At 38.7% G+C, this 25,967-nt stretch overlaps 1 protein-coding gene and 1 long non-coding RNA gene across 12 annotated transcripts in view; one reads left to right on the top strand and one right to left on the bottom strand.

Moving 5' to 3' along the window:
• The window catches only part of stxbp5l (syntaxin binding protein 5L), a 164,029-nt gene that overhangs the window by 7,943 nt on the left and 130,119 nt on the right, over positions 1-25,967 (bottom strand). For 2 of the 11 annotated variants that reach the window (XM_058082203.1, XM_058082206.1), the window contains 5 exons: positions 25,107-25,211; positions 22,785-22,838; positions 15,286-15,465; positions 4,035-4,136; positions 1,907-2,146 (listed from right to left, as the gene is read on the bottom strand). In XM_058082203.1, the coding sequence (XP_057938186.1) occupies positions 1,907-2,146; positions 4,035-4,136; positions 15,286-15,465; positions 22,785-22,838; positions 25,107-25,211 (681 nt within the window). The remainder of the gene's footprint in view (positions 1-1,906; positions 2,147-4,034; positions 4,137-15,285; positions 15,466-22,784; positions 22,839-25,106; positions 25,212-25,967) is intronic. The other 9 variants (XM_058082208.1, XM_058082209.1, XM_058082211.1 and 6 more) reach the window with 6 other exon arrangements.
• On the top strand, positions 6,466-9,313 carry LOC131135851 (uncharacterized). The gene is made up of 3 exons (XR_009131661.1): positions 6,466-7,361; positions 8,427-8,554; positions 9,003-9,313. It is a non-coding gene; the product is annotated as an uncharacterized LOC131135851 (long non-coding RNA).

Genomic DNA, 25,967 nt, shown 5'->3' with positions numbered 1-25,967 from the left:
TGAGGAAAAGCGGTAGAAAATGAATGATTTTTTATTTTTTTTGAATATCTACTACATTCATTTATATCCTGTGCACCTCCTCAGAACCTAGTGACACTCCTGTTATACAGTAACCCCTCACCACTTCCTACTTTGAATTTTGTGGCTTCATACACGTTTTTTCAAAAATATTAATAAATCACGCTGTTTCATGCTTAAATACAGCATATTCTTACTCAGGAAATATGCAGATCCACGTAAATTTTACATATCAATTGAGAATTTCAAGCATAAAAAAATAAATGAAGTAAAATAGAAATATAAGGCACTAGGTGTCAGTAGTATCACTGTCATGTTTGGTTGCTGAAACAACAGGCTTTTATTGCAGGTTTGAATTATCTCACGACAGGCACAATACTCCCTAACATGACCCACGCCAAGCTAAAATTCAACTCTGAAAACACTTCCTACTCAGCTCCCTGAGTATTGAAATACATTTACAGCAACACGCACAAGCACATGTTTGCGTTTACAAATGATGAGTTTGCAAATTTCCCTACTGAGGGACGAATAAAGGCATATCTTATGGTCCATCGATAAACAAGGGATTACTGTACATAATTGAATGGTTTACAGACCCACAACAGACTGAAATTCCTCTGATTGAGTACCTCTTTGTAATTATTATGATATGGTATGGATCTGGCTCTGGTTTGGTCCATAGGTATGAATGTGAGTATGAATGGTTGTTGGTCATGTGCCCTGTGATTGGTTGGCGACCAGTCCAGGGTGTCGTCTCTCAGTAAATGTATACTAAATGGGCAAAAGTATTAGACCCGAGTATCACACCCGAGTAATAAAAAAAAAAATAGAATAGCTTTCAGTCTATTCTATGTCCGCATGTCTTGGTAAAATGCAGAAGTAAGATTTAGAAGAATCTGGAGTCTAGGCCACCTATTTATGGTTATTCCCTATGTGTTTTGTTTGGGTCAAAGCATATATACTGGGACTTGTCTCCATGCTAAGGATACACAGACTGTACTGTTACTGTGTCAAAGAGTTCACTGCTGTGTGCACTTCTAAACTTCCACTTTCCTTTCTGGATCAGTTCGCATATTGACACTTCACCAAAATGGCTGAAATGGTCATATGAAACTGAAAGCTGCAAGATGGTTGTCATATTTAGGGCACAACAACAAAGACCCAATCCACCTAGCTCTCATAATCTCTGCTGAGAAAAATTCTGACCCTTCCACAAACATAACTGAGGACCCCTGGGGGTGTGTGTGCTTTTTATTTTCGTTTTTTAATATGTATATATTAGGGCTGTTGATTGATTGAAATATTTGATCGCGATTGTGATTTTGTCCATGGTTAACTCACAATTAGTGGCATTTAATCGCAGATGGAAATACGTTTTTATCTATAATAAGTAGGGGAAATCTCTTTGTGATTTGATTCGATGTGCAACTACAGCGATAATTACATCAAATGTAATGTAAAGTTGCTAATAGTGCAACGCCATGACAAAATAGCCATCACACCTTAAAAATGACTTTTATTTACTTCAAAACATTCATTCATTCATTTTCTACCGCTGGAGCCTATCCCAGCTGTCTTGGGGCGAGAAGCGGGGTACACCCTGGACTGGTGGCCAGCCAATCACAGGGCACAAAACAGCCATTCCCACCCACATTCATACCTATGGACAATTTGGAGTGGCCAATTAACCTAGCATGTTTTTGGAATGTGGGAGGAAACCGGAGTACCCGGAGAAAACCCACGCATGCACGGGGAGAACATGCAAATGTTGGCCTCGGGTGGAATCGAACTTGTGTCTCCTAGCTGTGTGGCCTGCGCGCTAACCACTCATGCACCACTCTTCACTTTTCTTTTATTCCTCGGTAGGTAATTGGCTAGGACTTACCACTGGGACCAATGGTGACAGGCTCCTCCATCCTCTCATCCTGATCAGTGGGAATGGACATGGGGATGACCAAAATGACACCAAGGCTGGTGCCCACCCACAGACACGGTGTAGGCAGGGCGTCACTCTTTCGCCCGTAAGACTCCCCAAACTGCAGTGTGGTGATTGCCTCTTTGGTGTCCCGATCGATGCTGGAGACACTGGAGCTGCGGGAGCGACTGAAGGAGTTTTCGCGACTCTCTGCATCGATGGAGGTCACCGCAAAGACGACGACAACAACACACACAGACACACGGAATAAAGAAGAGGTGTAAGATGATTCCAATGAGGGAAATGAAGGAGAGATGGCGGATTGGAGGAGAAGAACAGGTAGTATGAAGACAAGAAGTAACACAAGGAAAGGTCAGGATCATTGAGAATTAAAGTGATCAGTGATTACGCACACACATACACTCAATCAAACAATCCTGTGTTTAACAAAGAGTGGGCAGATTGTCACCTTTGATGTCTATACAGCAACAATAAATTCATATAGTGCACAGCCATACACAAAATAGAGCACACAGCGTATCTTTGTGAGCACTACTGTGTATCCATCAGAAAAGTATTTCTGTTTTACAGCACTGGTGAATTATTTAGAGTCAGGCAACGTGCAGTATTGCTTCCCCAGCCTCACTGAGTGAGTTTATGTAACAACAACTACAGATGGTGCAAAGCCGAGTGGACGCATGCTGTATCAAGATCAAACCACTTTGAGAAATGTGCCATTTCTTAGCAGCTATTCTGGGTAACGTGGGCTAAAAAAAGACTACAAAGGGGGAGGGGAGATATACAGTGGATCCCCGCACATTCGGGATTCAGCATTCACGGTCATGCAAATTTGACATTTTTTTGGCCCCAAAATGATCTTTTCTATTTTTTTTCTCCAGAAATAGGCCAAGGTTTTTTCTGCAGAAAACACATCTTATTCAAGATAAAGGCTGAATTATGTCTTGATATTCTGACATGCAATTTTACACCAAAATGCTTTTTTCCTCTGACAAGCAATTTAGCTACCAGTGGAGTAGTAAGCAAATATATATGTATTATATATGTATATATTTGTTATTTTCACTTTTACTTGCTCTATTGTTTCTTTTTGGCACTTCTGCCCAAAAGTTGGAAAAGGTGACCGATCACAGTTCCGGTCAGTTTCGCCACGATAGGGAAGTCATCATTTTTGGGGGTTTGGACACTAAGCTCTGGCAGGGGGTTCACGTCTCAAAAACTAGCCTGCAAGCCTCAAATGCAGGGGTCTCCAAAGTGTGGCCTTGGTGCCACGTGTGGCCCGTGTATCTTTTTTTGTATTGGGCCGTGGCACATTGTAAAGATTAAAATTAAATTAAAAAAAAACAAAAAAAAAGAAGATAGGTTGATACTAACTCCTAATAAAATCTAACTTTAGTGTGACAAAATGTTTGTCACACTTACATGTTTCATATCAATGCAACTGAAAATAAAATGCAGTTTTTAAAAGACACGTTTTTATTAATTTTATTAATGAATTTTATTAAGGGAGAAAAAAAATCAAACCTACAGGTACATGGACCAGTGTGTTAATGTGCCCCCCCCCCCATTAACACATAGCAAATGTTCTGACCTGAATCCTATTAAGATTCTGTGGCATGACTTTAAAAAGGTGCTTCATTCGGTAAAACGCTCCAATGTGGCTGAATGACAACAATTTTCAACAATTCCTCCACAGCGCTGTAAGAGACTCATTGCAAGTTATGGCAAACGCTTGATTGCAGTTGTTGCTGCTAAGGGTGGCCCAACCAGTTCTTAGGTTTAGGGGGCTAAATCACGTTTTCACACAGGGCCATAGTTTGGATTTTTGTTATTTTTGATTTTTTGAAAGGCGGGGATGTACTGTATTGCACAAAGGCTGTGTGCCGACGCAGTGTACAGTGTGCTACAAACCACATACAAGAAGGACAACACCACCACATGCCCCCCTCAGAGAAGGAATCACATCTAAGCACGCTGTCGATGGAACAAACGGACGAACGAACTGACATACTGAAAGGACTGACGTTTTGATCAATAAGCAGGACAGTAGTGATGCATTAGTTGGCCGAAGCCCCCTTACCTCTGTCACTCCAGCAGTAGGGGGTGGCGGTGTGGTGTTCGTCGTGAGAGTACATTGTTACTCCATGTAACTGCTGGAGCATTGCCCTCCTCGATGCATAACCTAACCGTCCCCCACAACATGAATCCCATAAGACAAAGCAGCCCACCCACCCCAAACGGCCCACACAAAAAAACACCACACCACACACACACACACACACACATACAAACAAGCGCAGCCATCCCGTCCAAAACGCACAAGACGCACAGATGAACAGTTGTGCCAGAGAATGACAGAAAAGAAAAAGAAAGAAAGTTGAAGCTGAGTTTGGAGTGACTTCTTTAAAATAATAACATCAGATAGGAGACACTAGCGACCTCACTCTCAACACAATTTCAGCACCATCTGCTCAACTAAAATGTGTTGCCACACTTGTAACGCTGTTGCATACATACAGTAGTTACGCTGTGCTATTTCGCATGCACATTCAGACACTTCCAGAGGAGAGTTGCATGGAGGGTTGCCAACCGTCCGTTGAAAAACGAAATTGTCACGTATTGAGTAGAAAAGGGACACATTTTCAGTACAGTCGCTTATTACCATGAGAATCATTCATAGTTTGGGAAATGTCAGTGGAATTAATGGATGCTTTATTAGGAATTATTATAGGAAACTTTTTCCCAGCCCTGTCCTGTTCTGCCACCAATGAGAAGATTATGAAGATACTATATGAAGATTCATTTGTTTCTTTTCAGATTCAAATTGTGGTGAATTCATTTTTCTCCTATGCAAAATGCATGTGCGTAAAATATTTGTTTGTGAAAATAATTTGATAATTATAATTATATTAATTGACAAAAATGTGAAAATTCAGTGTAAGTGCAAAAAAAAATTCAGCACAAAAAAAATTCAGCGCAAAAAAAATTCAGTGCAAATAATTTCAAAACTCAAATTTCAAAACTCAAATTTAGCCAACTCAAAACTTCAATTACCCTTCTGGGTTTTGGAAGACCCCCATCACGTGACTATGTAGTTTACAGTAATGCCTCACCACTCTGCATTTTGAATTTCACACCTTCAAAATGTATTCATGAATAAATTTTGCTGTTTTGTATTTAAATTAAACAATGCAAAGATGTTTTTAAAAAATGACATATTTTTAAAAATGAAATTGTAAATAAAGGATTTTCAAGCATATAAAAACATAAGGCATTGAGGAGATGCATTCAAAGACGTGATAGTATGTAGTATTGTACACTGGTCACTAGGTAGCAGTAATGTTACTGAAAATAAGACATACTGAAGTGTCTTATTTTCTCTGGTTCTGTCTACTATATTAGATAATACAAGTGTAAAGGTGTTTTCATGTCTCAAGGGCTCTAATGATGTTCCAAGAAGGTGTTTAGAAGGTTGTAAACAGGTTTTCTATGTTCTAACTATGAAAATATTCAATTTATAAAGACTTTCTTACTTACTTACGTTCTTGAAATTCACTTATCATGGTCGGGTCTGGAATCAATGAATTGCCGTACAGTACACCTGATTGGCTGGCTGTGAGACACAATCGACTGATTCGGTCTTAATTTCTCAGAGGCGTACATTTAAATTTAGAAACATAAATATGTATTTGATCAACATATTTTTTTAATGAACTGAATTTCAAAACACATGCATTTCTAACATTTATTGGATTGCATTTTCGGCATAAAAACATGTAAAAAAAAAGATCAGTTCAAAAATTCAATGTCATAGAGAAACAAATTAATTTTCATACTTCTATCACTACTTATTTTAGTCTGTTAATTTTGTTATTTTGCATTAAAAACAACTACTAATTATTGAACAATTTGTTTCCCATGTATTTGTATTGCTGCAAAACCTGCATGTAATTAAAGGGGACCTGTTATGCTCATTTTCTGTGTTTTGTGGACTCCTGTAGAGCGGCTACACATGATAACCAGCACAGAAAGCTTTCTAGATTTTCCAGATTTTGCACCTCTTCCTGAAGTGTTTCCGTGGACTTCCTGCTTCCGACTCAAATGGTCTGTTTAATTTACTCCACCCCTTACCCTCCTCTAGGCACACCACACTCCCAAGCGCTCCCGAGGACTTCCGTAAAGGTCTGCGTTTACTGAGTGCAGGAAACCTGGAGCCCGTATAAGGAATCGCATTGACGACAGTAGAAGTCAATGAGCGTGCAGTCACTTCCAAATGCACAAACCTTAATATCTGACTCTTTGGCATTGTTTAACATGAGAATATGACATTGTAACAACAGTTATAGGGAAGTGGAAGTGGAAAAAGCATAATAGGTCCCCTTTAAATTCAAGATTGAGTGAAAGAGTATAAAAATTGCTGAAGGGTGAAGACGTTTGGTGCCCCTTATTTCTTTTTCAGGCAGTTGGCAACCCTACACTCTTAAAAATGCTGGGTTATTTTTTTGACCCAATCGCTGGGTTGAGCCTGTTGGGTCATTTAATTGGGTTATTTTTATTGAGTTGGGTATTCTGAGAACCCAATTCGCTGGGTTATTTCTGTTGGGTGCTGAGTTATTTGCTGCTGGGTTGTGATTTCCATTATATTGTGCTGGGTTATTTTGGACAACCCAAAGCGTTGGGTAGAATTTTGAACACGAGCAACAAAGCCCCGCCCACAAACTTACTTCGTTCGGACCCCACATTTCATCTGAGGAGACCAATTTCAGCACGGAGCAAGGTTTGTTACATGCCCACTATTGTTTTACCGTAGAATTGACTTTATATTATTATATAAAGCTTCATAAACTTGTTAAAATGTAAGTTCGTGAAGCACTGTTGAGTACTAGCTTCAGGAATGGATCGGTAACCTTAGCAAACTTCCATTCCCTCCAAAAGTGGCAAGCGAACACATTCGCTGGCGAGCTATGTAGGAACCAAACTATGTTGTTGAAGTTACAAGAGACATGCACTATGTGTGATAGTTATGAGGACAACGTCAGTTATCTCGTCAATTTGCCATTTTATGTGATATCAAGTTAAAGAATCTCGTGAATTAATACGAGCGTGCTGATGAACCGGTGTTTTTTTTTAAGCTAGACTGCTGCATGCTAGCGGGCTTCCGTTAGCCACCGATAGTCCACTGTATACTTAGCAGTTTCAACTAGTTTGGGCGCGAATTCGACGACAGTTTTGTAAGTCGCATATAAATGTGGAGAATACGTTTGGACTACTGAATCTTATTTCATTTCATGGTATGTTTGTTCTTATGGACCCTCTTTGTGATGTTTCAGTTCGCTGGAAAGCATCTATGGATGAGTTTGTCAGTTCCAAATTTGACTGAGTGGCAGCTACCGGGGCTGATTGAAAGGTAAGTCATCTTCATGCCTTCATTTTATGGGTATTGTTTTACAGTAGCTACTGTGCCTACTATATGTTCTATACATAAGAAATGGCGGTGGGTCAGTCACTGTAGCTTGTACCAATACCCAAAATTTTAACAGAGTGATCCATCTTGTGATTCCAATATATATTGCTGTTATATCAGCCTGCGAGTCAAAACGTTAGCTCACTACTGCTCTAGACAATGATGACAAACCCTCTATGGCAGGGGTGGGCAAACTACGGCCCGGGGGCCACATCCGGCCCGCCAAGTGTTTGAATACGGCCCGCCCAATCTTTCCAAAGTATTTAATTTAAACTCAACATACAACCTGGCATCATGGCCTGAGCCAACCTTTTGATGGTTGTATCAATTTCGTTGTTTGACATGGTCTGTTGTTTACAAAGTGCTCCTGAAAAAAGAGACACAAGCACATAATAATAATAAAAATTAAAATAATAATTATTATATTATTATTATAACTATTAGTATTATATTTATTATATTAATGCTAATTATTATATTAATTATATATAATAATATTGTTATATTTGCATATTTTACATAATCATATAATAATTATTATTTTAATTTAATTTTAATTATTATAATATTTTATTATTTTTAAAATATTTAAATATAAATATAAAATAATAAATAATAATAGCAGATTGCATGACAATTTTACAGATACAATAATACCAGGTGGACTGTTACGTGTAAAATATATAGTCTCCCCCCCCCCCGGAAATTTTGTTATATCAATGCGGCCCGCGAGTCAAAAAGTTTGCCCACCCCTGCTCTATGGTACACATTATGATCCCAATTGGTAAAAAAAATGTTTGGGGTGTGTTTTTGTGTTTTAAAATAGACCAAGTAAACATAATCGAGACATTTTCTTAATATTATGTTAGGGTTGATTGCAATACAACAACACTGCACAGTAGTTGAAAGTAATGAAAACAAGACAGTTTTATCTAAAATTGTAATATTATATTATTTAAAACTCATGTTCTCAACAATCTGGTAATGACACCCATAATTGTCGTACAGATGCCAGGGGAGAAGTCGCCCTGACGCTGCTGCCCATCCTGCTCCCTCCGCCTGTGTTTAAAAAGGGCTGGAAATTGGTCCGGGATAGTATTCAGGAGTCAAAGAGAGCCTTCATCGATGTTAAGCTGGTAAGTAATTTACCTTTCAACAGAAATTAAAATGTAAATGAATTGTGAAATGACTCCAGTTGTTCTCTTACACAGTTTTAAAGCAGGACTCTTTTTATGAGGAGCTACTTGAAAAGATTGTATTTCGTGGAATGTGTGACAGCGTACCATTTGGCTGTGTTTCTCATTTCATGAAGCACTATTCTTACAAGTTGTAACTTGGTGTAAGTTGTTACTCCATAGTGATGTGTGACATATAAACCACAGACCAAACATAAGACTGGCCAAACCCCCTGAATAAATTGTTGAACAACACCATGCCACCATGCCATTGAATTTATGGGTGTCATACTTCTCCCTGTAGAATATACGTATATTGAAATAGCTTCAGTAGAGAGCTGATGACAATTGCTCTGCACTGCTAGAAATACTTACAAAATATTTACCTTTTTTTCTTTTCTCATCGTAGGTCAGAGCTAACATGGTGGAATCACCTACTCGGTTGTGCTGCTGCTCACAGAGCCTCTTGTTCTATGTATATATCACTCTCTCATAGCTGTCCCCCTCACCCGTTCTTAAAATGTTATTTTTTTGTACATAATTTGTTCATATGTGAAGGAAATGTTGTGAGTTGTTATATTTTTATGTTCTGGAAATGTTGAATTTTAATAAAAATTTTATTGTTACATTGGTGTCATTATTGTAATATATTATTAATAGTATTAGCATACAATAAAAAAATAAAAAATAAATAAATAAATAAATAAATATATATATATATATATATATATATATATATATATATGGTATATTGGCAACCCAACTTGCTGGGTTGAAATAACCCAGCCGTGTAGTAAATATGAACCCAGCGTTGGGTCATATGAACAACCCAATGTACAACCCAATTGTTGGGTTAAGAGAACCAACCCAACTTGTTGGTTTAAAATAACCCAACGCGAGGTTGGTCCTATATTTAACCAGCGTTGGGTTGAAAAACAACCCAGATTGGGTTGTTTTTAACCCAGCATTTTTAAGAGTGTAGTTGCATGACAACCTCAGTTTTGGTCATTAAAGTCATGCACATATACAGTTCTGGTGTCAAATGTTGATATCGTGACAACACTACTGTACTGTACGAGCCTAATAGCCTTTTTAAATGTGAGCTGGGATGGCTGACGTCTAGGTTTGTCATATGTGGCTGGGGTGCGTTTCCCCACGTGTGACGCAGCCACTGGCTAATGAAAGTCTGGCACAGTGGTACCTTGACAGGACATCGGCACCCTTGGGTGGGCGCTTAAAGGGAACTGGAGTGATAAAAGAGGTGAGATAATCTAAATAGGTGAGGCAAGATTTTCTTTCTCTCCACACCTTCAGACAACAAATTCTTCATTCTTTCTTTTGTTGCTTGTCCATTACAGAGTATTATACGTACTTGTTTTGTTGTCATTTACGTGAATGGATTTAGTTGGAAAAATTCCACCTCCATTTGCAGCATGGCAGAATTACATGTTATATTAGAACGAGAGATAGCAGACCTCCTGCTTTCATATTTATACCTCGCAGTCATGGATGTAGGAGTGTGTGGGTGGAGAAATGACTGTGGTTTGAAGGCCTCTTCAGCATCTGGCCGAGTACTCACTGATTCACATCAACCCTGTGCTATTAAAACACAGTACAATCAAATCTCGGGTTTTGTGCACACGATTCAGTATTTTCCGGGACTATAAGTCACATTTTTTTTAATAGGTTGGCTGTTCCTGCGACTTATACTCCAGAGCGACTTATAAATGAAAAAAAAAAAAAACTGTTTATGTTTATTTTTTGTGTAGCTGAATAACCATTGTGTTAGCATATGTTACACCTATTCAGGCTGTTCTCTATTCTTTTATTTTTAGAACTTGCCTTCCAAGAGGACGTAATGTCTGTTTTGGTCAAGTAGTTTATAAAATAAATTGCACGCAAAAAATTTAACTTATACTCTAGTGTGACTTATGTATGTTTTTTTCTAATTATTATAATTATATTATAATATTATTGATAATATTATTATAATATTATTGATGATTTTATATACCGTATTTTCTGGACTATAAGTCACTCTGGAGTATAAGTCGCACAAGGCCAAAAATGCATAATTCGATTTTTATAATTATAATATTATATAATATAATATTATAATATTAATAATATAATATTATAATATAATATTATAATATTATACTATAATATTACAATTATAAAAATCTAATTATGCATTTTTGGCCTTGTAAGTCACTCTGGAGTATAAGTCGCACAAGGCCAAAAATGCATAATTAGATTTTTATAATTATAATATTATAATATTATAATAATTATAATATTAATAATATAATATTACAATATAATATTATAATATTATAATATAATATTATAATTATAAAAATCTAATTATGCATTTTTGACCTTGTAAGTCACTCTGGAGTATAAGTCGCACACGGCCAAAAATGCATAATTAGATTTTTATAATTATAATATTATAATATTATATAATATTATAATATTATAATAATTATAATTTTATATATAATATATATAATATTATATTATAATATTATAATTATAAAAATCGAATTATGCATTTTTGGCCCTGTGTGACTTATACTCCAGAGTGACTTATAGTCCAGAAAATACGGTATATAAACCTCTTTTTATTGTTGTATTATTTTCTATGTGAAAATGTGATGTTGTCATACATTTAGTTTTTTGATTGATATATTTCAGGGCCTGCTCCGATATTCCCAATGAAATGTGCACCTCATACCAAGGGACGCATGCGCAATTTGACAGATGACATTTTGCTCAATATTTAATGGAGCTGCCGCTTATCTAAAGTCAAAGGTATAGACATAGTACGTTGAGTGCGGCTTCCCCTGCCGTTTCCCTCCTCTGTCTTCTCGCCTGGCGTGCAGGCCTCATTAACATCAGCCTCCTCTCTACCACTGCTTGTTGACCTTCAATTATTGCAGCGATCCTGCTGGCTCTACACTGCGGTAAAGCAGCCTGACTGATAAACAACACCGCTAAATGTGGTGATAGACGGTGCACAGGTAACGCTAACCCTCAGACCTGCATCTGTTCACACGATAGACTGAGGTGTTGAATTTTCAGGATGGTTTTCTTATTACACGCCTTTGGACAGGTGCACATTTGGGACCACACTTCGGTGAATATAACAGTGTCTTCACTTACTTTGTATTCATTTGTAATTTATTTTATTTTCGTTTCTGATATGCTTTTCAGATTTACTCAGAAGGGAATATTTCCCCACTATCTTATATTTTTTCCAATCTTTTTTTTTGAATAACAAAATGTTCATTTAACTTCTTAGATGTTCTTGCAAGGTAGCTAACTATGACATTTTGGGAAGTGTCACTGTTTTAATGCTCAGGTGTGTTCCACACAGAGCTCAGACTATGAAGGGTAAATGGTGTGTACAGCCAGGAAAATGTGGATGTCAAAACAATCTGCAGAAAGTAGAAGTCACTGTAGATACTGCAGTATCTGTACTGTACCCTGTAATGCAAAAAAAGTATTTGGCAAAAACGAGTGAAATACCAGCACTGAATAGTAATTAATTTTGTGCAAAGTAGTATGTGCATCGCTGCCATGCATAGAGCATCAAGCTAGCACAATTAAAAACAAAAAAGTACAATTAAAAAATAAGATATAATGTAAAAAATATTGTTAAAAATATAACAATTAAACTATAATTGTCAGCCCTGGTGACAACAGTGTTCTTCTCATGCCCAATGCTCCTTCCAACCATTCCCCCATGATACAGTATTATTGTCTGGCACATCCAGCGATGAAGGGAGCAAGAACATGTCCTGAACGAGGCTTTTGACGTTGTTATTAACACCGTAAGTGCTATATTTACTAACGTTCACTCAATGTCACATTTGCCCATTTTGTATAAGCAATTTCTGACGTAAACGTCTCCAAATCATGTCATTAGGTGATTCATTTCTCTACACTTGACAGCCCATTTTTAAATGTGCCTTTTGTTTTTCACTGACATGAAAGGGAAATAACGCAAGCTGTAAGCAACACACACACACACACACATACACGTAAATAAAGCCTGCTGGGGTCACCTCATTCAAAGATTCTGCGGATCAAAGCGAATACAATAAGCCCGGTTCAGGGAGAGAAAATGTCAAAATGCTAGGGTGCAAATCACATTTAAAGTCTTTCTATTCATCTCTTTAATATTCTTGCACCATAGGAGGCTTTTTGAAAAATGGACACACCGAGGTTATAGCATAATAGAAGTTCAATAGAAAGTTGTGTGCAAAGTATAAAAGAAATGAAACAGATCAGTCAGAGAGCTTTCAGCAGACCTTAAACAGTTGCTATGTTTAACACATTGGAGAGGTGATTGACCCCATCTTAGTAGTTGCACCACTTGATATACGTTCTTTGCTTTAGGATAATGCAGATAAATTGTATACTAAGTCGTGATACTGAACAGAAACAAAAGTGTTTTTATCTGATATTTGTTGTTAATTATATTAGTAGAGCCATTTGAAAAATGCAGAATCATGAAAAGTGCATTTGCAGTAATGGGGGTAATTAAGAACTAGCATGCTTATGATATGCTTAATAGATGGACTACTTGATTTGAAATCAACTAGCAAACAGTGAACATCATTATTTGACATGATTAGATTTTGTAAGATTACCCATTCACCAAAAAATGACACTTCAAAATGTGTTTCAGAGACACAATGTAAAATATCCACCCAAAATGAAATAAAGGTGATACATCAAATTGTACAGTGGAACCTTGGTTAGCACATTTTTCAGTTAACTTCCAAAATTTTGTCTCAGTTTGCATACATTCAGCCTATGACGAGGGAGCGTGTTGTCATGTTTTTAACTCATTTAATCCCAGCCATTTTTTCAAAAGCCGTCCCTCTCGGTACCGTCCATTTTCGATGATTTTGACTGATTTTTCAAGGCAATATTTTGAAAAGATACATTTCAAGTATAACTTTCACTTTGACACAAATTTAGCCAATTTAGCCAAAACATCTAAACAACGATCGAAAAACATTAACAATACAAAAAATGGTTTTAGATGAACATAACCATTTATTTGCAAATATAACACCATGAACTACTGACAATTTTCGCATTTGGAACTAAATGTGTGGTCACGTGTTTGCGTGCGCAAGCATTCAAATTTCCCCTCAATGTGGAATCTCTTCAACACTACAAAACTCCATTTCTTTCACTTCCTGGTTGCTGTGCAGTGTATTTCTATGGGAACATTGCAGGCAGAGTTCTTATAAAATGCACTTCTGCCACCTTGTGGCTGTTTTTCCGATTTAAAACAGCACCAAAAATGCTCTCTTTTATTGTGGAGCTGCGTCATCGCCTCTTTTGGCCTCTGGCACAAAAAATACATAAAAGACTTATAAATAAATATGTCTTTGGGAGTGAGCGGTCGGGTTGAAAAAAACATAAGTATGTCTTTGCTTTCGAATGCGTTAATATACTGTGTGACTCCAACTGTGCTGTTACTGTATTTTTCATTTTCATGTATGATACATGGAATCAGGAACAGAAAGTCAACTTCGTCGCCCATCTCTGATGTCATCAGCGGTTGACTCTGTAGTTCTTTTGCTGACTAAAACAGTTACGCTACAAGTACTACACAAGAGTAAACCGCTGGTGATGTTACTATACATGGACAACAAAGCTGATTTCCAATTCTTGTATCTATGTATTAGATATACATATATATATATATATATATATATATATTTAGATATATATATATATATATATATATATTTTTTTTTTTTTTTTTGTCCCGTCCAGCCATTGGGGCAGATAGTATTGTTGATCTAAATGCCCTTACATGCTAAACAGATTTGCTCTGTGTCAGGAAAGGTGTTGGCTACAACTTCCCTGTACTACTGCAGTATATTAAAAACACAACAAGACATGCACTATATTGTGTCCTAACTGAAATATGTATGCAAACGTAGCAACATTTTGGTGTAAATGTACAAAAAGCGCTAAAGCGGGTTCCACTGGATGGCTTTACTTTTTGGAAAAACATTCAAATATGCAAAATAATGTCACTAGTCAATGTTTTCCTGAGAGTGAGGGCAAGCTATTTAGCCTCCTGTGTAGTGGTAGTGAACAATGTCCACTGAAGGGACACCATGATGGTTGAGCGTTACAAAATATCAGGGTTAGAAAAACTACGCCTTGAGGAAATGATTTTTAACCGCATTAGTTTTTGATGCAAGAAGGAAATGGTATCTGATGAATATTTCAAGCCTGTAATTTGGCTGATACAAGCGACACAATGCAAGGGTCCTGTCTTGCATTGCTCTCATTGTTATACTGGCTGCTGATGCTAATGCAAGCTTCACAAATACACAATGGTCTTGCAATCCCAAGGCTAAAGCTCTGTGGAGCACGTCATCACTCGTGTGCCGATATGACTGGCAGAAAAAAAAAAACAATACTGATATGATTTCATATCTCATTTTTATGCCAATATCAGCCAAGTGATTTTGATGCAACCATGTCACCACTAGTAGTGTACATCATTTTGAGTGTATTCAACGTTGCAAACTTGCATTAGCATAGCGTTGAACCCAATTCTGCCAGGGTGGGAGGATGGCATGCACTCACTGGAAGGACAGGGCGTTATTGAGGTTAAAAGGGCGGGAAAAGGGAGGACAAGCACACACCTTCAGTGTGGGACACAGGCAAAGAGATCTCCATGCAAGCAGCGGACTGGGCCTTGCGGAATGGCGGTCGGCCGGGGCCTCTGCGGGCAAGCCGTGGCCCCTCGGGACCCATCGGGATGCGAGGCTTCCCCGCTGAGCAGGGCTGGGAGGTGGGGCTAGTGCAATGTCCATTGACATGATCTGTAATAACGCAAAGCATTAGGAGGGAGATAATGTCACATTCCAAAACTGTTTAGTCTGCTACCTGAATATCCAGCTACATAAGTCACTCAGTATCATGCCGGAGGATGAAATCTGCCAATCCAATAATAGAGACGTGGTTGAAAAAGTTCTCACTACGATGCAAATAAAGTCTATTTGAGTGAAATTTTGTTTTGCGCAAAGCATGACTTATGCAGATAGATATTTAGTATATTTTTAGAGCATGAGAGGAGCAAGCGGATGTTCAAAGGAGAGATTGTTAAAAGAGAAAAGGGAAATGCGTGACAAGGTTGGAGAGCGGAGTTAAGTATACACAGGGACAGCACAAAACAGGAATTTGAAAAAAAAAGAGTATTACAGAACAGGCTTGTCCACTTTGTTCTAAAACCTAGTTTCTGTATGGCTATCAACATTTTGATCTACAAGCCAGAGGGAAGCACTGGCGATTGCAAAGTGCCACATTAGAGGAGTAGGAGATGATGTCATATCTGGTGTCTAAGACACTTGTTACTTCCTGGCATTGCAGATTCACATCCCTTCGGGGGCATGCAGAGATTTAGTTCTGCGAGTGAACATGTGCGTTGTGGAGGATAATTGGTGTATAATGTCAAGAAAATAAGCTGCCTGAACATATGTATTTTAAGAAATATGCTCAGGCAGTCTCCATTGGGCAAAACAACAATAAATAAACTTGTGATTTAAATTTAAACCTGACATTTATAATCCTGTGACATCTCCTACTGTGCCGCTTGTGCATCAGTAAGAAAAGATTAGCTCTTTCTTTGGCAGCAGCCAATCGGTGCACTCACAAGCCTGTCAAGCCATTGGAAATCGCAGAAGGTCGTTATTCAATATAACAGTCTGACTCGTGGCGTCTTACAAATAATGCTAAACTCATCACACAGCAACTTAACACTCAAAAGGTATACCTGTCAAGCCATTGGAAATCGCAGAAGGTCGGTATTCAATATAACAGTCTGACTCGTGGTGTCTTACAAATAATGCTAAACTCATCACACAGCAACTTAACACTCAAAAGGTATACCTGTCAAGCCATTGGAAATCGCAGAAGGTCGTTATTCAATATAACAGTCTGACTCGTGGCGTCTTACAAATAATACTAAACTCATCACACAGCAACTTAACACTCAAAAGGTATACCTAAGAAATATACAAACAAGTACCAATACAAGTATGAATTTATTTTTCTTACTTTTACCCATAACACTGTCCATTTTCTATGCTGCTTGTAAGTCAGGAAACTTTATTTGTATAGCTATTTTCTCTGACAATATGTATGTCACAGAGCGCTTCACAAGATAAAAACATCATGCGTATATACAAAATACAATCAACAGATATGAGTCAATGTAAGGAAAATGCTTGTCTAAAGAAATACGTCTTTAGATCCTTTTTCCAAAGAACGCAGGTTCCAAACCCAGTTTTAATGAACGTTCGTGGAACCATTAACAAATGCTGCCCAGGCGACCTTAGATGGCGGGCTGAGGAGTAGGGTACGATAAGATCACACATGTATGCAGGGGCTTGATCATGTAGGCCTCAAAAAGTAAGCACCAAGATTTTGTATTGAACACAGTACACAACAGGAATCCAGTGAAGGGATTTTAGCACATGAGCCCTCCTGTTGGTCTTAGTCAAGAGCCTCACTGCAGCATTTGGTCCTTCAATTAAATGCTTTGCTCAGACAAAATACATTATAGGAAAATGTTAATTATTGTATTTTTCATTTTAAACTTGAATTGGTATTGTAGAATTATTAGGTATACCTTTTCAGCGTTAAGTTGCTGTGGGATGATTGGGATGATGTGGGATGATTGGGATGATGTGCACTTTGTAAGACGACACCGTGAGCCAGACTGTTATACTGAGTAATGACCTCCTGTAATTTACAATGGGTTGACAAGCTTGTTGGGAATTTTTTAACACCTCTTTTAACCTTTCTGCTACTGTCAAATAAATAGTTTTTTAGCCTCACTCGACTTGTGCGTGTCACAATATTTTTTTCTATAATTTAAAAATATTTTTTTCCTATAAATCTAGTGGGGGCAGCTTATACACTGAAATGTACGGTAATGGTGTTAATTAGCCAAACACGTTCCACACTATTAGGGATTAGACATGGGCTGGTTACCTGTGTCGTATACACCATGGTATGAAAAAGTCAACTCTTCAAAATCACTAACTTTGTCCGTCATACCGTTCCTGTGGTATGAAAGAAAGTGGAGGTCCAGTGCGGCCGGCAGCTATGTGGAAATACTTACGTCCCGTGTTATTCCTGCCAGTCAGAACTGGGCTTCGATGTGTTGAAACCACATTCATGTGCTGTGTCGCCAAAACTTAGCATAAGTAGTGCCGGCATTAGATGCCTCGTTAGCACTGAGTGGACTTTTTTCCTACTACTTAAATCTGTTACAATTATCTTATCATCTTAAGTAACCATTTAAAAATATGAATGTTTATCATCTACTAATGGCTGCACGGAGGTAGAGTGGTTAGTGTGCAGACCTCACAGCTAGGAGACCAGGGTACTCCGGTTTCCTCCCACATTCCAAAAACATGCCAGGTTAATTGGCGACTTTTGTGCATAGCTATGAATGTGAGTGGGAATTGTTTGTCTAAATGTGCCCTGTGATTGGCTGGCAATCCAGGGTGTACCCCGCCTCTCGCCCAAAGACAGCTGGGATAGGCTCCAGCACCCCTGAGACCCTCGAGAGGAAAAGTGGTAGAAAATGAATGAATGAATCATCTACTAACAAGTGTGAATATGACAAAATTAGTTCCTGAGGTAGATAAATGGACTGCTGTGTTACTGCCAGTGTTGCAATGAGACAGTGTTGCCAGGTCTCACGAGAGAAACAAGCGACCAAAACCAGCCCAAAACAACAGCAGGACAGGCAACCCACCACTGTGAAAAAGGGGTCACTGGTTCGTAGGTATGAATATAAAATGGAACATTGGTTAGCGTCATTAATCTGTTCTAGAAGGTCCGACTCTAATGGAAACGTACTCGAAATCTCACTTTTCTCAGTCTAGCGTAGTTGCGCATGTGCTAAGTGCTTTTAAGGCCAAACACCTGAGACTTGAGAGAGATTTGCAAGCGACTTTACAAAAGAAATAAAGCCCAAAGTAGCACGTAATAAGCGGACCTGGCAGCACTGTACCCCAAGCAGATTAATTCAGCCTGGAGGAGCTGTGCCATAGCGGTGGTCTTTGTGGGTGCAGTTTCTCATAGCTGATGCTGTGTTCGTCTTCTTTCCATTGCAATGTTGAGCCTGAAACAACAGTGCCTCTGCTGGTTGCTGCCGAGTAAATAAATAAGAATCAATTTTTTTGTGCCAATGTGAAATACTATAGACTGATTTGTATTTACTTATATGTACTGCAAAGACTGAACTGGAAACTGAATCCAGTGAAATGCAACAAATCAAGCCGCATGTTGAGTACGACAAATTCATACATGTTGGCAGGTCTGCACTAATATTGAAAGTCATCCCTGCCTCTCATGCCTACCTGACATTTCACCCACCCCCCCAATCTGAAAAGCACTGTCTTACAGTATCTACAGTATGCTAGGAATTGATCTTTCTGTTGACATTTCCAATTCGAGTCCTCTGTTTTTTAATTGCATAAATAATTACTTTTCAAAGGAAAGATAAAAACAATTGGGTGCCACTCTGTCTCTGCACAACACCTGTCTGAGGAATGGATTGAATCCGGCAGATAACACAGAGCCAACCATCAACATTTTTAGGGACTGAGATTTTTAGGAGCAAGATTTCAAACAGAGAAACAAGACAGAGTTCCAAAGAACACTTACACGTAGAAGAGAGGATGTCAATTCTCATGAATTCACGGATTCATTAGGAGCGCATGCAGACATTAACACCCACACACATCCAATATTTGAGACCATTACCATTATAGTCTAGCAGAGTTGGGGTTTACCATGTGTACTCTAATACAGTGATTCTCAACTGGTGGGACCAGTTTTACAGTGGGTTGTGGGTAATAAATGGGTATAAATAATATAAAAAATTTTAATAAATGAAAAATTGGGATAAAATCAATGAATACTCTTAAGGTGGTGACAACGCTCAGTAATTCTTTCACAGAAGACAACCGACAATGTTTGTATCGTGTGGCGATCTGTAGTCACACCGGAAATGGTCAGAAGTATCTTTAGTCTGCTTTAAAGAAACACTTTAATTTAAAGCCATGACCCAAAAACACACAGACAGGAGACTATGACCACTTATTGAACTTGCAGTCTTAACAAAACCAACACAGCTATCAAAACAATGCGTACACACTAAACATTAGGGGTGTCGCTAGATTAAAATGTGATGATATTTCTAATTTAAGGGAAAAGCTGTCTTACAGGCACAGGGCAGCCAAAAGTCCGACAGTGAGCTATGGCATCATTATTGTTAGTGGTCAGTATTGGAACCACACATTAAGTGCTTTATGCACACTACAAACCTTGCAAACCTACCTGCTACGTGTGGCTGATTTTTTTTTTTTGTTTTGTTTATTAAAGTTCAACATCTGCCGTTGGTGTTAATGTCCAAACTTAAGCCATATGAGTTCTACATTGGATCAAATTACTTAAAATTTGTCAGATCAAATGCCGATCACTGCATATGACTTCTATCAAACATGTGACACTGGCATCTACTTTGGAAATGTACTACTCCCTGGTTGTGCAGTTTAAGTTAGCTAATCTTGTCACGCCCTGTGTGGGTTCCCAGTTTGTTTGAGTTACCTTCTTGGGCTTTGGTTTCCGTTTTGCACTCTTATTTTGTATTTGACTTCCTGTTTTCACGCGTCTGCCTTGGTTGCCCTAATCACCCACACCTGTGCCTAATTTCTGTGTGTATTTAGTTCAGGTGTGTGCTTCTTCCTGTGTGGGATCATTGTCGGTCGTCCGTCTGATCCCTGAATTGCTTTTCCTACTGGTGCTGTTATTGCACAGATTCAAATATTTTTACCTGCATTTGGTCCTGTTTGCTGCATCCTGGGGTCGCACCGTAAAGCAATGAAGCCCGATCGTGAAAAATCTACTGCAATCTCCTTTTAGTAGAAACAGCTGCAATTGCTGTTGTTGTTTTAGCTTTTAGAATTTTAGTTTTTGTGAAAAAAAAAATCAACAGTTAAAAGCATCATATGTAAGTCATGCATGCAACATTTAAAAACACAAAAAATACACTTTGTCACAAAAAAAGTCTGTTTGTCCAGTCCTATATTTGGTCATTAGACTTTTTTTAAAGGTCCATCCATCCATCACCCATCCATCATCTGTCCATCCATCCATCATCTGTCCATTCATCCATCCATCACCCATCCATCATCTGTCCATCCATCCATCCAACACCCATCCATCATCTGTCCATCCATCAATCCATCCATCACCTATCCATCATCTGTCTATCAAGCTGTCCATCATCTGTCTATCATCCATCCATCCATCACCTATCCATCATCCATCCTTCTACCCTTCTATCCTTCCATCCATTCATCCAACATCCATCCATCCATCCATCCATCCTTCTGTCCTTCCATTCATCACCCATCCATCATTCTTCTATCCTTCCATCCATCATCCGTCCATCATCTGTCCATCCATCCATCAATCCATCCATCCATCACCTATCCATCATATGTCGATCCAGCTGTCCATCATCTGTCTATCCATCCATCCATCACCTATCCATCATCCGTCCATCCTTCTACCCTTCTATCCTTCCATCCATTCATCCAACATCCATCCATCCATCCTTCAGTCCTTCCATTCATCACCCATCCATCATTCTTCTATCCTTCCATCCATCATCTGTCCATCCATCCATCATCACCTATCCATCATCTGTCTATCCAGCTGTCCATCATCTGTCTATCCATCCAACCATCCAACATCCATCCATCCATCCATCCTTCTGTCCTTCCATTCATCACCCATCCATCATTCTTCTATCCTTCCATCCATCATCTGTCCATCCTTCCTTCCATCCATCATCCATCACCTATCCATCATCTGTCTATCCAGCTGTCCATCATCTGTCTATCCATCCATCCATCCATCCATCCATCCATCACCTATCCATCATCTGTCCAGCCATCCGTCCACCCATCCATCCATCCTTCTACCCTTCTATCCTTCCATCCATTCATCCAACATCCATCCATCCACCTGGTCACCTTTCCCAGTTCCACTGAAAGGACACCAAGGAGTCCCTAGACCAGCTGTGAAACATAATCCCTCCAGCGTGTCCTACCAAGTCTACCCAGGGGCCTCCTTATGTGCCACGCCCGGAACACCAAGAAGGCATCCAAGAGGCATCGGGACTAAATGCCCAAGCCACCGCAACTGGTTCCTCTCGATGTGAAAGAATAACAGCTCTACACTGAGCTTCTCACCCTAGCTCCTTTTCAAAGTAATGTTAATATATTATCCAGTCTTGTTCTTATGAACCCAATATCGTGCATCATCTTGTCTCGTGTCTCTCCACACGGTGGTACACTGTTATTGGCCACTTTATTTCTTTTCATTAAATATAAGATATTTGAGGAGTTTCAGTAGTTCATTTGGTGGGTCCCGCAATATAACCAGTTGAGAACCACTGCTCTAATAATGTAATTCACTTCAAAACAGAGATGATTTTGGTTTTTTTTGCCTTTATGCTCTTGCTGCGGCTGTAAGGAACAAAAGGTCAGTGGACTACATATGTAGGCACAGTTAACTTGCGCAAGTTAAAGAAGCAAAAGCTCAAAGCAGAGACAATACTGCAAGAAGCGAAGCAAAGGGGAATCCACAATGACGTATATGCAGTCAGACACGGATGACGACAACGCTCAGTTGCTGTTTGAGAAGGAAATGATCCAGTTACAATGACAGAGGTAGCAAGTGATCCAATCACTGTCGAGCAATGCTGCCAATGGAGGAAAGGTTGCGTAAAATAAGCGGATGAACCAGTAAAGATAAAATGAGAGGGAGCTCCATATCAAGATAAGAGTATGCGTTACAAGTCACCTTTTTAAACACTTGCAAAATGTAGAAGAAATGAATAGACACCGATGAGAAAAAAAAGAAAATGAGCAAACACTTCAGGTCTTCTCATGAATTACTTAAACAGGAGAGAGTGGCAAGGAAACTGAAAGAAGAAACTTGGAAGTGAAAAGAATAATCAAGCAACATTAAAGCCGAGAAAACATGACAAAAGTAGAAACCCAATGACTCAAAAAGAACACACGTGAGAACTGCTGGCTTTCGCCTACCGTACCAAGATCGGTCTTAAGATCTGTTGGCAGACTTAACTTTCTGCCGGGTCCCTTTACTGAAACAAAGGGACAGGAAACAAAGCACCAGTTAATCCTTTCAAAATAAACGTGTAAAAAAAATAAAATAAAAATAAAAGCAAATGAAAATAGAATACCGTCAGTCGGTTTTATCTCGAGTCAAAGTAAAAATTTCAAAGAGAAGCAAAAAGGGGAACCTGACCATGCAAGTTGCAGGTGCAGATTTGAAAAAAGCATGCTGCATTGTTGTTCCCTGTCAGCGCTCTCAGCAATCTCTGCTCAAACGGTATTATACATACATGCACAATGTTCACGTTACATAGTTACACCATCTTTGTCTTGTGTCTCAGACTTACATCTTGTTGAGTTACAAGATAAGGATTAGGATTTTGATCCCAACTCCTTTTTTTTCCCTTCCAAATATAATCTCTTTTGTCTAAGGATCAGGATTGAAGAACGTCTGACAAGGGAGCGCAACTGATTTGACAAAGGAGTCAAAAATCACAGACACAGAATAAACCCAATAAAGTGATAAAACACATTTTGCAAGCATTTCAGTGTCAGTAGATAACTGTGAATTTCAAAGTTGAGATGGCATGGATGAGTTTTTCACTTATGGGGAGGATAATAGCATGTTGTAGTGAATACAGCTTTGACCATGAATTTGCTTGAATACGCCGACTTATGAAGTGCATACTTTTTTTTTGTGGGAAGGGCCTTGTAGGTAGCGCAATATTGACTGCGGAGGCCGTGCAAAGCTCACATTTCCTGTTTATGCATTTCAGTTTTGACATAAAAAAAAAAAAAATCACACAGCAATAAGACATAAATATAACGTACTCTTCTGTACGTTATGGTGGCTGAATGTACAAGCTAACAATTAATTTAAATCACTATAATCCGTCAATTAAAAACCACAATCTCCCTGTGGGAGGTAGTTGGTGGGTTTGTGTTATGCTCTCATAATGTGACAATATTAACACAATAGCATGCAACCGTTACTTGATGGACAGCCTAAATTTGTGCTTTGACTATCTGATGTTAGTAGTAATAATTAGGTCCAGGAAATACAATTTAGGTTGTACAAGAATTAATGTCCCAAATACACAAAAGTCAGAATAATTCACAACATATTTGTGCATTGAGCACTGCAGACAAAACAACAGTAATGAATGTGTAGCCTGAGAGAATATTAACTACACAGTGTTATTTATACAGCGGTACCTCGGTTTGTCTTGGTTTTTATACACTGTCTCAGTTAGCATAGAGCCAGTGTGCCTACAAACTCATCGAGTGCCCAAACAAAGCATCCAGTATTTGTTAAGAGGTACTTTTACAGTTGGGACACTATGGACAGATTCCAAACAGGGAATCCTTTAATTAGCTTTATTATGTCTGTCCAGTTGGTTTATTTGTTCATTAAACTCACACATAATGAGGAAAAACGTTCTTTTTTTTTTTTTTACTAAGCAATGTGGGCTATGCGCTGATGAGGCGTTCCAGCGCACTGTGTATTTTCAGTGTTTAAATTAAGTATGCCAGCAAAATAACCAAAAGTGCCACTTCACGTGTTATTTATGTGTATTTCACATTGTTTTTTGAATTTAATCGATAATTATTCTTCATAAAAATGAGTTTTATGTTGATATTTTTGGATGTCTGTGACAGATTCATTGGATTTTTATTATTTTTTTAAGGGAAAATACAGTTTGGAGTAGATTAATGATGAAAACCGAGGTTCCGCTGTAGTAATAATAAGAACATTTCCGAGCATCACATTCCAGTAGAGTAACATAAAGTGCAATTCCATTGGAGATGTAGTGATAACACAGCAAAGAACGGAGATCCATTGCCTGCCTGCCATGGAGGGAAAAAAAAAACATGTCTACCCAGTTGCGACAAGAGCAAAGGGACAGTCACCTGCACAGAAGCATGGAGATGTTAGACAAGCCTACTGTTAGAACACACAGTCCCTTTCAGCTTGTGTACACTGCAAGCAACACGGCTCTCTATTAGGACTGATTGTGGTGTGAAGGGGTCTGATTGTGCACGTATACTGATTTAATGAAAAACACTCGGGCAAACGTGCCTTGCTCTGCAAAAAATAATTGCATTTCAACTGGATAAATGTGTGTGTTTTTACAGGTGATATTGCTCACAGTGTGGAAGCCCGCTTAGCATGCATGATGCAACACTGAAACAAACACCCGTTACCATTACCCACTTCATTTCCACATGGTGCATACGGTGCAAAAGCCACAAGCAGATGTCTATGAGGTGGATCTGTGACACATCCCTCCTCTTACCATTGTCCAACAAGTAAAAGACCGGGCTGCAGTGACTGGCTCTCAGACTGGCCACCGGCTCTGGCAGGACGCGTGGGTCATTGTGAAGGGAGGTTGGGTAATGAACTGGAATAGGAGATCCAACAGAACAGACAAGACTTCAGAGCAAAAGGGGAAAGACATAACAGAATGGGTGGACCAGGGAAATGAAAGGCTTGCCAGGAACAGTACAAAAACAGTAATGGATGGTAGTTAAAAAAGAGAAATATTAATAACAAGTTTAGAGGTAGACATGACACACAAGTCAACTGAACAACAACAACCCGACAATCTAATAACTTTTAACGTTTCATCCTTTGCCTCTATCAACATTATAATATCCCTTGTTCATCTGAGGAATATATTAGTTTAATATTTTCATGCTATGACATCATACACTTCATAAAATGAATACAGGTGGTCCTCGGTTTACGGCGTTCCGTGTTACCTTTCCATAAAAAACACACGTACATATCCAGAGGAACAACCTTTCCCCACCATATTTCTGCATGCCAACTGCTAGCCTGCTTATCATTTGACCCAGAGCTCATCTGGTCAGGCTAAAAGTCAATCAAATCAACAACCAGAATCTGTGTTCTACAAACCAGTTGCCATGGGAACCCAAGCCCAATGGGAGATGAAAGGGGAGGTCCCCTTTTCCTGTTCCGAACAGGATATTTGTCGGTGCAAACATTTTTGAAAGCAGCCACGAAGCACCAAGATTTCCAATGCACTCACTCACACTAAAATAAATCTAATATTGGTATAATATTGGTATTCTGTGGTGTTACACTGTTACAAGCACTGGAAATCACTCAACAGGTTATTGGAGTAACATTGCTT

The sequence above is a fragment of the Doryrhamphus excisus genome, chromosome 9, assembly GCF_030265055.1.
Source record: "Doryrhamphus excisus isolate RoL2022-K1 chromosome 9, RoL_Dexc_1.0, whole genome shotgun sequence".
In the NCBI taxonomy this organism is placed as follows: Eukaryota; Metazoa; Chordata; class Actinopteri; order Syngnathiformes; family Syngnathidae; genus Doryrhamphus; species Doryrhamphus excisus.
Note: the sequence above shows the minus strand (reverse complement) of the source record. Positions and strands in the feature narration are given on the sequence as shown.